A 15,543-nucleotide genomic window follows, 5' to 3' on the forward strand; every position below is an offset into this window, starting at 1 on the left:
CAAGTACTAGAGTTGGCCAAATACAATAGCATCATTAGTGGCATATGTTAAATAGCATCTTGCAACATTTACTGGCACTGAAATCTTTTTGTGCTGATTAGTAAAACAAATTACTATTGCTTTTATGCAGTTCTTCTTTTAATACAAGCCATTTTAAAAATGTGAATTTTGACTTCTAATATGTTTTTTCCCCAGGTTGGCTTCTTTGTTTTATTATTTTTATACCCTGCCCTTCAATCAAACTTACCTACAATATGCACCAGCTGCTGTATTTATGCAAGACCTGCAACCGATTTCCTTTTCACAGTTTAGTTAGATCTAGCCCAAATTGCTTAGGTACATGGGTAAAAAATATACATTCTTCATTAACCCGTAAATGTGAAACTGAAGAAAAATTGCATTTGCATGGTGATGAATACTTAAATGGCGGAGTAGACAATGAAGACTATCAACAACGGCATATACCAGTTATGGTTCAGGAAGTTGTGAATTTTTTAGCACCACGTAAAGGACAGGTAAGTTGAAATTTCTTTTCAAAGTAGATTGAATAATAATAAAGAATTGCAGGCTTTATTTTATAGCTAGAGTAAGTTATAGATGAAATTGTTCTGTAATTTATGTCCTTGAAGATTCTCTATTGTACTGAACTGATTTGTGATTGACTTGAATGTATTTTGCTTACTACAACAATGTTGTTGTTGATAATGATGATGATCGTGGTAAGATAATACAGTACTTCTCTATTTCTGTATGAAGCTGACTGGAGGGGAGGCCAAAGGATCTAGCGTGAGATGCAAGTTAAAAGTTGTCAGAAAGTCCAACATAGAAGTCATAGAAAGGGTGAGCAAGATCAATAGGGAAACATTTCCCATGTATATTTCAGAATAGAGATCTACCAGAGCTGTCAAAACTGTATCCATCCCATATCCAGGTTGGAAACCAGATGGACAGAGATCAAGGAAGGATTTTTTAAATCCAGGAATGCCTATAGCTGTTCAGCCACCACATGTTGCACAACTTTTTTCCCAAAGAAATGTTGTATGTGGACTTAAATCTGGCCAGGCTATCTCTGTCTAAAGTTTTTAAAAGTGGGCAGATCATCACCTCTTAGTACAGGAGAAATCCTACCCTCATCAAGAGAGGCATTAATTTTTGTTGCTCACCATGTTCTTCCTTGCTGACCTTCACCACCAGAGATGGCCAGGCTCCACATTACCTTTGGTGGATCTCACAGAACCCTATCTACATCCTTGAGGATGACCAGGGCATATTCCTTGAAGAACTTTCAACAATTGATTCTGACACCTCCGTATATAATGTCATCCAATTTGGACTCCCCCTGCCCTGCCCAGCATTCCAGGTTCTTACAAGATTCATAAGCCTTCAGCTGGCCAACGAGACAAAAATAAAGTGTGAAAGGATTTCTGAAGCAAGAGGAAGCTTTCAGTGAAGCTAAACAAACTTTGTGTTGGTCTTTAATGAGGTAGATGTGGCATAGTTGGGCTTCCAAAAGGCTTTTGAACATTAAACACACACACACTGAAAAGTCCTGTGATAATCTGTGTATTAACATACCATCTCTAACTATACAGAGATATAAGAAAATCTGTTTCTTAAGATATTCCCATATGAATTTTTGATTATTATTATTTTGTTGTATGTTGCATTCGATGCTACTGGTTCCAGTGAGACTTCTGAGAGCTATGACAATTCAGAATTGTGCAGCTTGTTTATTGTTCCTAATAATGAAATCCTGTGCATGCCTGCTTATAAGAAAGTCTTGGGGTGTGGGTGGCTGTGGTCTAAACCACTGAGCTTCTTGGGCTTGCTGATCAGAAGTTTGGCAGTTCGAATCCACACAGTGGTGGTGAGCTCTTGTTGCTCTGTCCCAGCTTCTGCCAACCTACCCATTCAAAAGCATACTAGTGCAAATAGATAAATAGGTACCCCTGCAGTGGAAAGGTAAATGGTATTTCCATGTGCCCTGGCACTCATCACAGTGTTCCATTGCTCCAGAAGCAGTGTAGTTGTGCTGGCCACATGACCCGAAAAGCTGTCTGTAGACAAACACCGCCTCCCTTGGCTTGAAAAGCGAGATGACTGCCGCACCCCATTGTTGCCTCTGAGTGGACGTAACCACCCAGGGGTCCTTTACCTTTACCTTTTTTTACCTATAAGAAAGTAAAGTTCAGTGGTACTTACTCCCAGGTAAATGTGTATAGATTTCAGGCAAAGTCAACTGCAAGTTTCAGAGTGAAAACACGAATGATTAGAAATACTTGCACCATATGGCTTTTAAATAATAATAATAACAACAATACGGGATTAGAAAAAATTCATATTTGTTTTCACATTCAGTGGTAAATGATACTGTAAGCCACAAAAGTGTGCTTCACAAAGATTTATGTGTTAGTGAAGCAAAATGTGAGGCTCCATTTGGCAGAGGATCATCAATGTTTTCTCCTTTAAGCACCAAAACTGTAATTATTAAAAAATAACCAATGTTTTATACTTTGTGTTACTCTATTGTCTGATATTGTCTGCAGAAGTTGTGATTTTATTCTCATATATATATATATATATATATATATATATATATATATATATATATATAATATTATGCTTAAAGGGATATGTGAATTTCTGGTCTGTCTAATCTGTAACTTCAAGCTTTAGCAGCCACTTTATATACTCAGGATTGCCCCTCTGGAAGAATTTTGTGGTCATTTTGTGCTATGGCTTCAGTCTCCGTGTTGGCTAGGGACGCTGCTACTTCAGAACTTTAAATGCTGTTTCATAACCATGAATGGCTGCCACTTATATGCTTCTGTAAATGATAGTATCTTCAAAGTACCTTTATTACACACCAGTGGATTTTTCTTATGCCTCTTTAGAGTACAGCTATGCAGTTACGATGATGTAGAATGAAAGCAGGTACTATTTTTCTGTATTTTTGTTTATATCCTCCTATCTTAGGGGATGGCAAGTATTCTGATTCTGACATGGAGGGTAGTGTATGAGTGCCAGCCAAGTTTGTTGGGCAAAATATTGCACAAAGAGTTAATATTATTTGGCCAGTTTCTTCATTAAAGTTGAGGTCAGTAATCAAGGCCAAAACTTGCTTGCCTTATGGTTGCTTATAAAATGTAGGCTGCTTCTGTGATAGACAGAAACTACGTTTTCCAATTCCTTCCATCTCTTGACCTACTCTAATGCAGTTTTAGCACATTGTTCCTTTTGCAGGCTTGACGGCACAAATTGTAACTATCTCATAGGTCCTGAATATATTTGACAAAATATGTATCATAGCAGAAAATGAAGAAAGAGCATACTGGTTTGTTTGGGTGATGGGATCAGAGCTCTTTGAAATAGGTTTGAACTCTTTGCTCTTGCCTGTGGGAAAACTTTCACTTAATGCAAGGGATTGGATTTCCAGGCAAACTCTTAAGTATCTACCCATTGCTTTAGAACCCTTTCCTCCCAAATCCCTTTTGTGCAGTATTCTCTGAAGTACATTGTATGAATGAGTCACTCCCTTTTTAGTTCATTTTCTTCTCAATGGAACGCCTACTGCAGTAAGCCTGCTGAAACATACTTCCTGTAAAACTTGCTATATTAACTATTATTTTAGGGTATTTTTGTTCTAGTTCCCCAAAGGTTCTGTGCTAGTATGTACAGAGCTGTAGTGAATAATACAAAAGGTCAAATCAACACAACCTTTTTATAGGCACATCTGGTTGTGGAGCCAAAACCACCCATAATACTTCATACCTTGACTAGTGCCTGTCCCTCATCTTCTGTGATTTGGAGGGTCCTGTAGCTAAATGGCTGGAGGACATTTATTTTTCTTCTTCTTCTTCTTCTTTTTTTTTGCTTGCGATAACAGCCAGTAATGGGCAAAGCAAATAACTGTGGGAGGGCTGCAAAATAATAGATGAAGTGTAGGCGTGCTGGAGCTGAGAAGGGACTGGCAGCATTGGTCTTAAAATGTACAGGCTGTACAATGAGATGCCCACATTGATGTCTCTTTACCATTGTTTATTTCAGCCTCCGTGTTGATGTTAAGTGTATCTAGCTTCTCTGGGAGCCGGGGGCCAAAATATGCATGGCACTAAATCACTTTTCCTGGACTGTTTTTTCCTCCTACAAAATGAAGCTGCAGTCCTCCATGGAAGAAGACCAGAGCTGGAGGCATCTTAAACCTTTCCCCTAATGGCTCTTTTTTTTTTTGGCTAGAAATTGCTCCTGCTCCAGAACTGCTTTTCAGTGTGCCAGAGAAAAAATGCAGGTAACTTCACACACCCCTTCGTGGTAGATAGCTTATGAGAGAAGAATTCTTAGTATAAAAGGCTTCGGAGAAGAAAGGAAGCCTTTTCCCATAGGTCTTCCATGGATGTTGGAGCTGCATTTTGTAAAATAAAAAATGGCGAGGGGGAACTAAGTGAAATCTGTTTTTGTAAAATTCTCTTGTGTCATAATTTTGAATTGTGCAATGGCTTGTGCAGAGTAGTGGGAGCAGCTGTCAATTTTAGGTCTTCTTTGCCATCGAAAACATTTGTTTATTTGGGTTGCTTTGCCATTGGTTGACCAACAGTTCACCATCATCAGGTTTCCTGAGAACTAAATCCCATTGAGTGTGATGCGGCTTGCTTCCAGATAAGTGTGCATAAATAAGATTGCAGCGTGATATAGTAAGCTATGCCATAACTGCTTTGCGATGTTACAGTTTCAGCTAAATATTAAAGACAACTTGGGTTGCAATCCTATACTCGCTTGGAGCTTGCTTTTGAGTAGACGTGTATCAGATTGTGCTGTTGCTAACTCATACAGGTTCTGCCTGAATTGAAGTGATTTGTATAGGTTATTTAAAAAAGCAGCCTCTACTTAAACTACATATTGCAAGCCAGCAAATAAGGATGATTTGCCATAATTCAAAGATAAGCATTTTTAGTCCCATTGATTTCGGTGGGAGACAGTTGAAGAAGAAGAAGAAGAAGAAGAGGAGGAGGAGTTTGGATTTGATATCCCGCCTTTCACTCCCCTTAAGGAGTCTCAAAGCGGCTAACATTCTCCTTTCCCTTCCTCCCCCACAACAAACACTCTGTGAGGTGAGTGGGGCTGAGAGACTTCAGAGAAGTGTGACTGGCCCAAGTTCACCCAGCAGCTGCATGTGGAGGAGCGGAGATGCGAACCCGGTTCCCCAGATTATGTGTCTACCGCTCTTAACCACTACACCACACTGGCTCTCAGTTGAGCAGATTTCTCTCTGAAATTTGGGACTTAGAGTGGGACTTTCTTGATAGGACATTTAGGTATACATTCCATTCCTATGGTTCATGGCCTCACCATCCAGGCACATCATATTATCTGTTATGTATCTGTGAAGCTTGCATCTCAGCCTCCAAATACAGTGGTGCCTCGCAAGACAAAAATAATCGGTTCCGCGAGTCTCTTTATCTTGCGGTTTTTTCGTCTTGCGAAGCAACTCTATTAGCGGATTAGCGCTATTAGCGGCTAAGCGGCTATTAGCGGCTTAGCGGCTTAGAAAAAAGGGGGGGGGGGAAAGCCTGATAAAATATTAAAATTATTCTTTGATGGATCTGTGCAGGTGTTCACTAACATTGCAGTGTGCAAAATGAGTTCAGAGTTTCAGCTTGATACACAGAAGTTTTGGGCAGTTTGAGCTACGCAGATCCTGCTATAGTGTTTCATAACCTGTCTAGACTTTGTACTTGTACTTTGTTTCTCAGCAGTTAGACCTTCTTGGTACCATCGTCATTGCAGTTCCCACCAACTCTCTTCCTATGTACATTTCTACTGAAGGAGAACCTGTAGCTTCTACCAAGAAAGAAAACAGCAAGGCACTTGGTCTGCCCACTGAGAGCCGTGCTGTGTATGCACTTGATCTCATTTTCCTGTGATACTAAGTTAGCTTGCTGCTATCACTATATATCACGTAACAAATGATAGTATTTCAGGAGCCTATTTAAGGCACTATGTTATAATAAAAAAGATGCAGTGCTGTGGGATGACTCAGCTCGTAAATGACGCTGTGTACGCTTTCCCTCTGTGCTACAGCATTAGTCTTAGCACTTCTTTGGCAAAACTACTCACAAGAAAGTAATCTTAAGTCTTTTGAATGAGACACTGGTCCCAGAAGTAGTGGTAGGAATAAGTGGTTCTATACTCTTCCCAGGATTGGCTAGCTTTATAAATATTTGAGGACCAGTTTACACACAGTGATTTAGATTTTCAGTTTTCTATCGCACCAGATAGTCCTAGGAGAACTTTAACACTTTATGCCATGAAAGTTAGTGACACAAATGCCACTGAAACCACCCGTATTATAAAAAAATGCTGGAATTAAAGTCCCAGGGACAGGCAATTTTTTAACCATACATAACTTCACTGGAAGCTAATTCTGAGCTGGAAGAGTGGTAGTTATGCATATAGAATCAGGACGACGTTTCTCAATATTTGTTCAATCATATTTTTACATGTTTCTTATTTCTCAGTATTCTTCTTCTGCATAGTTTTAAATCAATATATGAAATTTCAAGAGTCAAATAATGATTGGGCTTAAGAACTGTGACATGAAAAACCTGATAAAATTCTGGTATCTTCTTATGTAGCTTCTACTTTTGTGTGAGTAGACTGTACCTGACATAATTGATAAATAGAATGTGTTTGAAACATTATATCCTAAAGTGCTGTTTTGAGATAACAGTAGTTATTGTGGCATAACTATTATTTGGGCATAAGCCATTTCATATGAGAGACAAAGTTATTAAATCCAGCAAGTAATGTATAATTTAAGGTTCATAAGATGCATCTTTTTATAATTTTTCCCATCATAAAATAATTATTTTTAAAATTCTGATTGATGCAGTGAATATTCATAATCAGTATATATCTGTACCTTTCAAAGCTGGTTAATAATATGACACCTCCCCACCATGCGCCACATTTTTATATCTGGAGGGAGTAGCAAATTGAAAAGAAAAAAGCAATCTTGTTATGAAAATCATCTTAGCACAATCAAGTTTATGTAGAATATTATGGTACAGTACATCATATTTATCATGCAACAAAACAGTTAGATTTAGGCTGCAGACCTATAAACCCTTAACTGAAAGTAAATTTTATTAAACTGTGGGATGTTTACATTTGAGTAAGCCTGCTTAGGAAAGTGGTATTGGTCACATGAACAGTTTAGGCTGCAATCTAACACTGCTTAACTGAGAGAGCCCCACTGAATTCAATATGACTTACAATCATAGAAACATAGAATCATTGCTTCTGAATAGACCTGGTTCGGATTGGACAGTTGAAGTTTAAGGATAGGGGTGTAATTATAGTTCTGTATGGAGGAAGGAAATCTATTTCTCAATTGGCATATGTGCTTGACTCATGTATGTATCAGAAAAGTTACCCTTTAATTAGCACTTGGTAAAAATACATATTTTTAAAAAGTCAAACAACTACCAACTTTCAGGGTCTAGAAAGCATCTTGACAATTTCACAGGGGAATTACGTTGAGGAAATAATATCAGTAGGTACATGGATGGTTGATTGTGGTCCTTTCTGTTGAACCTGAAATGTCATGCGTTAGTATCTTCAGCAATTTAATTCTCACATTTGAGCATATGAGGAACAATGAGCATTTGCCTCTGCAGAAGATTCATTTAACTTCTATTTCTATTAATATGGTTGCACCAATCATCTAGCATGATTCATAGCAGCTCTTTATTGCTATTAGTACTCTTACTGTAAAATTTAAACAGTGTAAATGTATTTCTCATCTCCTAAACGCCTCTGATACAGGAAATGATGTAAATATGTAATGTAGAAAAAGACAAAGACGATTACCAGATTGTTCTAATTTTTCCAAGTTTACTTTTATATACTTTCTTCTAAGTAAACCTGAAAATCTGAAATCTACTGCCTGAAATGTCACCTGTGAAAATGAGCAGATGCCAACATAACATTTAGGAGTTTGTGGCATTTTCGTTGAGTAAAAAGGAGCAAGGGCGCATTGCATAGAGAAAAAAGTGAAGAGAGACATGTTCCCTCTACTCTCAATGCTAGAATTCAGGGTTATCCAGTGAAATTGTTTGGTGGTAGATGCATGACGGACACATGGAAGTACTTCTTCACTCCGTTCATAGTCAAACTATGGAATTTGCTACCTTAAGATGGGATGGCCAATAGCTTTGATGCCTTCCAATGGAAATTAGACAAATCCACAGAAAGTAAGTCTATCAAAAACTGCTTTTCATGATGTGCATATGTAATCTTCCAGTTCCGAGAATGTGTGCCACTGAATACAAGTTGTTGAGAGCAAGAAAAGGAAGGAGGGGTATTTCTTTCAAGTCCTGATTGTGAGCTTCCCGGTGGCATCCATTTGGCAATCAGACGGGCTGTTGCTCTGATGCAGGAGGGCTCGTCTTATGTAACAGTTTGGGCAAGACATGATACACAGTTTCCTTCAGATTGAAGCTATGAAAATAATATAATAAGACTTTGGCTAAATCATTTAGGATGGGGCAAGGTCAGGGATAGAGAACGTTGCTCAATGGATGTGATTAAAGGGGCATGCAAGCCATTTGCTGTAATACAGTACTTGGCATCTCTGGAAAACGTTAGGAAATAAATGAAGATACAGAAAAGTAGAAGAACAACTCCTTTTCCTATTAAATGGGATTTGGAACTGAAAACAAAATACCTTTAATATAAAAGAACAATTAAAACAAGTTTCCTAAAAAACAAAATACTTCTGTAGGATTGTCAGTCAGTAATCTGAGCTGACAACTGTGCTTTAATTAAATTTGAGACTGTTACCAATTAGTCTATAGCACTACAGGCTTCAAGCTGCCTATGACTCAGTGCACTGACTCATCCAGCAAAACTTTTCTTACTAAAGAAATATCCAAGCACCCGCAAGGATGAAAGATCAAAAGGAAAGCAGGTTCACCGACCTCCTTTGCAAAACCTTTCTATTAAATTTCAATTATCAGAACTGTACAATGTGCCCCATATCCAGTTTAGTTTAGTGGTCAAAGCAATTTCAGAAGCACGACATTATTATTACTAAAAAGTAAATAATTCATCTTGAGTATATGTTATCCTAAGAATTCCAATTATGGTTAATATTTGAACTAGTACAAAATGAAGCTCAGTGGCTCATAAATGTGGCATATATAGCTTGCTAATATTTTCAATTACTTAACCATAACTTTTTACTCATTTGATAATTTTCATTTTATTATTATCCTTGAGGAAGGTTTAAGAGATTCCAAATGCCATTAATATATTTCTCTTTCACACTGAAACCATCTCACTGCCTCTTCTGTATGATTCAGCTACCCCTCACCACAAAATATATAGAAAAAGGTGAGACAAAAGGTTGAGAACAAAGAATATTAAGCTGAACCTGTGTTACATTAGACCAGGCATAGGCAAACTCGGCCCTTTAGATGTTTTGGGACTACAACTCCCATTATCCGTAGCTAACAGGACCAGTCGTCAGGGATGATGGGAGTTGTAGTCCCAAAACATCTAAAGGGCCGAGTTTGCCTATGCCTGCATTAGACTATAACTATTTTTACTCATTACAATTTCAGTAAAGATCAGGTGCCATTTTGCCTAAACAGTGGCACCCCATTAATGGAACCACCTGTTACTGGAGGTATGATTGGCCCCTCAGAATTGTCTTTAGGTGCCTTTGTAAACACACTTTTTAAACTTGGGCTACATATGTTTGAATCTTTGAGATTGCTTCCGCTGTTACTTTATCTTAATGTTAAATTTTATGGTATTTTAAGATTCCTCCTTTTTGTGGTATGGGTTTGTATTATCTTGTATGCCACCCTGCAGTCTTCAGATGAAGGGTGGGCCAGAAATAAATTAATAAAAATAAATGAGTAGAGGAATATTCATTGGTCAGCGTTGCTCTGTCAGAAGTGCTTACTTCCTGGAAAGCACATGGCCAAAGTATTGAAACAGCTGTATTGAACTACTACTCTAGCCCTGTACAGATAATAGACTTAACCCTGGTTTGTTTTCCTTAAAGCTGGCTTACATCATGTCTAAATGCCTAAACCAGGATGTGAAGCTGATGGCTAACCATGTGTGGGCTTGCATTGCCATGGAATCCATGTTTGGATGAAGGTGTGGTTTAGAAATTTTATAAATAAATAGATAAAATAGGTTGTTTCCCCACCTCTCCAGCCTCTTTCTTTGCAGGGGTTTTTCCAGTATATAGTCTCTGGGACCAGCATTTCTCTGTGAGATCAGAAATTTCTGGTGTTCAGGCAGTTACAGATAGGTAGCCGTGTTGGTCTGCCATGGTCAAAACAAAATAAAATAAAAAAATTCCTTCCAGTAGCACCTTAAAGACCAACTGAGTTAGTTCTAGGTATGAGCTTTCGTGTGCATGTATCTGAAGAAGTGTGCATGCACACGAAAGCTCATACCTAGAACTAACTCAGTTGGTCTTTAAGGTGCTACTGGAAGGAATTTTTTTATTTTATTTTGTTTTGGTGTTCAGGCAGTAACTTTAGGTTAGTGCTAAGGTTGGTTATGTATGTACATCTCCAATGGATCTAAGTGCTTATCGCTAACCACTGTTTTAAATGATCACTTTGGGGCAGTTTTGCCGTATGTCAGGCATAGGCAAACTCAGCCCTCAAGATGTTTTTGGGACTACAGTTCCCATCATCCCTGACCACTGATCCTGTTAGCTAGGGATGATGGGAGTTGTAGTCCCAAAGCATCTGGAGGGCCAAGTTTGCCTATGCCTGCTGTATGTGTTTTTGTGAAGTTAATTTTGGTATTTCTTCATAGCATCTAAGAGTTCATTTATTGAAATACCTATGCTGAATTTCATAGATTTCTGCCTTAAAAGGTCCTTTTACGCTGCTACATTTATTACCAGGATTACCATGGAACGACACAGAAATGCCTTTAGTCTCCATTTTTCCTTGTTGAATGATGGTGAAATGATCAACCAGGATTTGCTTACTTGGAACATTATCCAGCTCTGTTAAAATCATTAGAAGTTTCACCAATGACATGTGGACTATGTGCTTGTGTTAAATTTTGATGAGAGACAACTTGAAATTGCATGAAATTGGTCATAGTCTTCCCCACTATGATGAGGTGTATTTCTTCTTAAACATAGTAATTATTTATTAAATTTACATCCAAATCTGCATCATGTTTTTGGGCAATGTGTAAATGGTGAGTCTAATTCCATTACATCACAGCAGCTGAGCCAATTGCTGTCAAAGGATTCCCCATAAATAAGTGACATGTTTGTGTTATGTACCATATTAGATTTCAAGGAGCGTTGAACTTTCATGTACAGTGAAATATGTAATTGATCTAGAAGTCTCTTTTTTTGCCAGGGGGCAGAGTTTGCAGTAGGTCCCAAACGCTAAAAGCAGGACCTAGTCAACGTTACACAACATAAAGAGATTTCAGCTGTAGTCACCAGGACTCTGCCTCTCCCATTATTGGTGCTATACCTTTCTTGAACTCAGGACAACCCCATGTTCGCCTGTCCAGCTCCAACTGTGTAGCTTGAAAGAATGGCAGGGACTTGCTGGTTTGGTCCTGTGGAACCGAGTCATTCCAGATTCCTTGGCAATACTCTTGTAAAAAAACACACACGCCTATATTGCCCCCAACTTTGAGCTAGAGTATTGGAGTGTGGGTTGGAGATCACTACCTATTTAAACTGAAAAGGTAAAAAGTTTAATGTGTGTTTGTTTTATCACCAGACATAAACAGAATTATAAACGAAAGATAAGGTTTTCAGATACAGAAAGACCACAAAATCTTCTGCCAAGGTGCTTTTGAGAAAGCTTTCCTGTAATCCTAAGTACACAAATACTAAATTATCCTTTGTTTGCACAAGTTCTTATCCATTGAAGGTGTGCACAAATCTACAGATGTCACTCCTGGCTACAGTGTGATGGAAAAGAATTTGCCGTACATTGTTAGTTTCAACTGAAAGGAAGAGACATCTTTATTGCCACGGTGTAGTTTTTGAATTTGTGGTTGAAAATGTTTCCTGTGTTATTTGTATAATTATATTCCGGAATATCACTTTCACAAAGCAGTTTATCCCACAAGGTGGGACTCTTTCAGGAAATCAGGCTGGTGTTTTCAATTGATAGGAGTGGTTTGTTTGTTTGTTTTAATTGACAACAGCAAGTACAATTTAAAAACATCCATCAAAATGAGTATTGCAGTCCTCAGTATTCCAAATATTCAGCGCCCAAAAATGGTGGGTGGGTGGGTGGTGGATTTCTCTGTCTCTTGCTCTGAACAATCAATGCAGAAATGGGAAAATGGTGGCCCTCCATAGAATACCTGCACAAATACTGCCACTGAAGCAATGGGACATATTTCCCTTCATTCCCTGTACCCCGCCTCCAATTTGACTCTGGGGGATCAAGAGTAATCCTCAGAACAGTGCATGGGGCAGGGAAGGAAGAACTTCTGTCTGGCAAGCTGATACGCTAGTGCAGATGGAACACTTGGAAGAGTGTGATGTTGAATTCTACCCATAGCTTTTAATTGATTGATTTCTCGCTGCCCCCCCCCTTCACAAGTTTCTTACAAATATTATCAGAATTAAATTGAGTTTGAATAATTGTTGGGAAAATTTGCTCAAATAATTGGCTTATAGTTTATTAACTGATAGTTTCTTAACTAATTATTAAGCTCTTAATAATTGGAATGATTCTAAATAATGTGACAAACCACTTAAAATACAATTTAACATAAGCCTACTTAAGTGCGCAGTAGAGTATGTCGAATCAATTTTATATAATTTAGATATGTTTTTAATCAATAGATTTGTGAATTATATAAAGATATACAGTATTTCTTTCTGTCTTCAAGGTGACTAAGTCTAGTGATGACTAACATGCCCCTCAAGGTGGTTTTGCTCATTAGTTTGTAATGCCAAGCTCAGTTTGCAGACTTTTGCCTGCTAATTTGAAGTTTATGAAACTGCATTTGAAAGACTAATTGGAAGCATGCAATTTACCTTTTAAATTTTGTGTGAGGAGCAAGCAGAGTTGTAAAACTGTCTTGCAAATGGACTGTAATTGCTGTGCATTTTTAATTATGTTAGGTGTGAAGTTGATTATCTGCAATATTAAAACTAGCTAAACACCTGTACACAGTAGGGCGATATAGCTCTTTCTATGTATATTCACAATTTTTTACTTATAATCACCTGAAGTGGTAGAATAAATATATATATATATGTCCTACTGTTTTATTGGGTATAACTTAAAGAACGGGAGTCCACTTTCCAAGTAATTTTTATGTAAGGAATCCTAGTTGTAGTAAGATGCCAAATTGCTTACAATTTTCTACAGGTTTAGTTTGATCTTACACTTAATGTGCCTTGAAAGCACAGAATCCAGCTTAACTAAATAGTGAGCCTGCTTATTATCAGGACATTTTAAGAACTGTAAATGACACATGACTTTGTGCAAATGAGAGGGTTTCTGAAGAGGAGATTTCACCTCTTGCGCTCTTCCCAAGATCCTCCTTGGCTATTGTAAGCCAAGCCATTATTTAGCTCACAGTATGCAAAGCACCTGAGCTCATGGTTTTCCTGGTTACAGTCTGTGGTTTGTCTGGAGACCAACCATGACAGTGGCTGCAGATGACACGTTAACCCAAACCATGGTTTAGTTTACAAGCAATGCCTGCAATCTGTCTGGAAGCCTATTTACTAGCCTGTTCTTGCTAAACTATTCTTTGGCTTTGTGTTATATGAAAACCAGCTCATTGTGTGCCTAACACATAATGTAGATTGCTGGGATCATCTGGGTATTTCCCATTGCAGCCTTAAAGGATAAATGACACTCGTTTGGGAAACACCATATACTGTCCAAGTAACTTGTATGATACAGAAATCCAGATACTACTTCTATGACATGGAAGTGGACCATGGGAAACAGTGTTGTCACTTAATCAGAATTCACATTTCTCTTTAGAGGCAAACAGGATTTTCATTCATGCAGCGAAATGGAAAAAAGTTCAGTTATTTCAGCAAGTCTACAACCCAGCAGTCCTCAACCATTATGTTGATCTCTTCCTATTCAACGTGGAACACTACATTGTAAGAGGTTTTTTTTTTTTTAATTCTCTCTGTGTGTATTATTTATTGATTTATTTTATGGCTTTGTTACTGTCATACTTGGCCTTGGAAATGGATGAAAGCGGTGAAGAACATGTTGAACTTCAGATGCTTGTATGCTCTTGTTTGAGTGGGTCTAGAAACATATATTGCCATCCTGGCTTAATTGAACTTTTGGATCACATTTCATTTTACTTGGCTGCATTGGGGGACTTTAAGTGGATAAAAAAGCATGCTGTTTGCATAAATAAACTTTATTACATGTCTGAAATATGGTTGGCAGTTTCACATTTAATCTTTTGAAATCTTTGCAGGAAATTATGGCGTTCCCACAATGGGAAAGTATAGCTGGCTAATTCTGAAATGGATATTTTAAACCTTTTTCTCCACGGAAGCGTGAAATGATTTCCAAACTAAACAAACACAATAATAGTTGATATGTTTGGAACAATAGACCACTCCAACACTTTCTAGTAAACACTTACTATTCAAATTTTAGTTTTGTAGTTTTTCTGCTTCACTGTTTCCATTGCTGTAACCCACTTTGCCCATTTTAATTCAGAAAAATGGAATAAAGGTCAGTTATTGCAGCAATTCTGAAGTACAATTCTGAAACACAACCATCTCCTCTAAGTGTGTTTGTTCACACACAGAAATAGACGTGTATATTAAACGCAGTCAACTTTAATTTTCGATTTCCCATATTTTAAATTTCTCAAAATAGAACTCATTTGCTAAATATACTCCTTCTGAAGAAGAAACTGAGACCCTATAGAGGTTCTCATTGGAGGCTGGCAATTCTTGTCTATTCCCCCTCCAGTTCATCCCCACATCCCCCTCCACACTGTTCCCAGTCCTCTGGAGCAGCTTTTCAGGCAGGCACAGAAGGAAGGAGGAGTTTAAATACCTCCCCACTCCACTTCTTCCATGAACCAAATCCCATTCATGGGAATTCTGGACTGTGTTTTCATGGTTCAGTTTTACTGCTGTTTGCTTTATCAGATTTGTTTTTAGTTTTGGCTGTTGCATATATTTTATCTTTGTAAGCCACCTTGAATCTGATTGTATCGTAGAATGTGGTAAATTCCAAAATTCTGTACTATGAAATAGCAGGATTAATATGCATTCTGAATTCATCTTGCACTTCATAAAATTAATAAAGGAACAGCTGCAATAAGTAAAAACAATTGCTGCCATATATGGCTGAGGAACTGTAGGCCTTGTGCATTTACCACTGTCTTAAGAAGATAATACAAGTCAATGGCACCTTTGTTCAGACGCATAACTATGAATCTTCCAAAACAACATTTCATCTGCCTTGGGAAAGGTGGCTTATAAATCTATACAAATAATAAAAAAAGCATTGTTGGAATGCA

General features: G+C 37.9%; 1 protein-coding gene and 1 long non-coding RNA gene across 4 annotated transcripts in view; both read left to right on the plus strand.

Moving 5' to 3' along the window:
- The window catches only part of LOC309327694, a 105,445-nt gene that overhangs the window by 24,762 nt on the left and 65,140 nt on the right, over positions 1–15,543 (plus strand). The gene's annotated exons all lie outside the window — the stretch shown is intronic.
- METTL15 (methyltransferase 15, mitochondrial 12S rRNA N4-cytidine) overlaps positions 1–15,543 on the plus strand; it is an 83,041-nt gene that overhangs the window by 6,454 nt on the left and 61,044 nt on the right. For 2 of the 3 annotated variants that reach the window (XM_081835578.1, XM_081835579.1), the window contains exons 2-3: positions 196–515; positions 757–840. In XM_081835578.1, the coding sequence (XP_081691704.1) occupies positions 255–515; positions 757–840 (345 nt within the window). In that variant the 5' untranslated portion in view covers positions 196–254. The remainder of the gene's footprint in view (positions 1–195; positions 516–756; positions 841–15,543) is intronic. The other variant, XM_081835580.1, reaches the window with a different exon arrangement.

This window comes from Podarcis erhardii, assembly GCF_964252035.2.
Source record: "Podarcis erhardii genome assembly, chromosome: 1".
Classification (NCBI taxonomy): domain Eukaryota; kingdom Metazoa; phylum Chordata; class Lepidosauria; order Squamata; family Lacertidae; genus Podarcis; species Podarcis erhardii.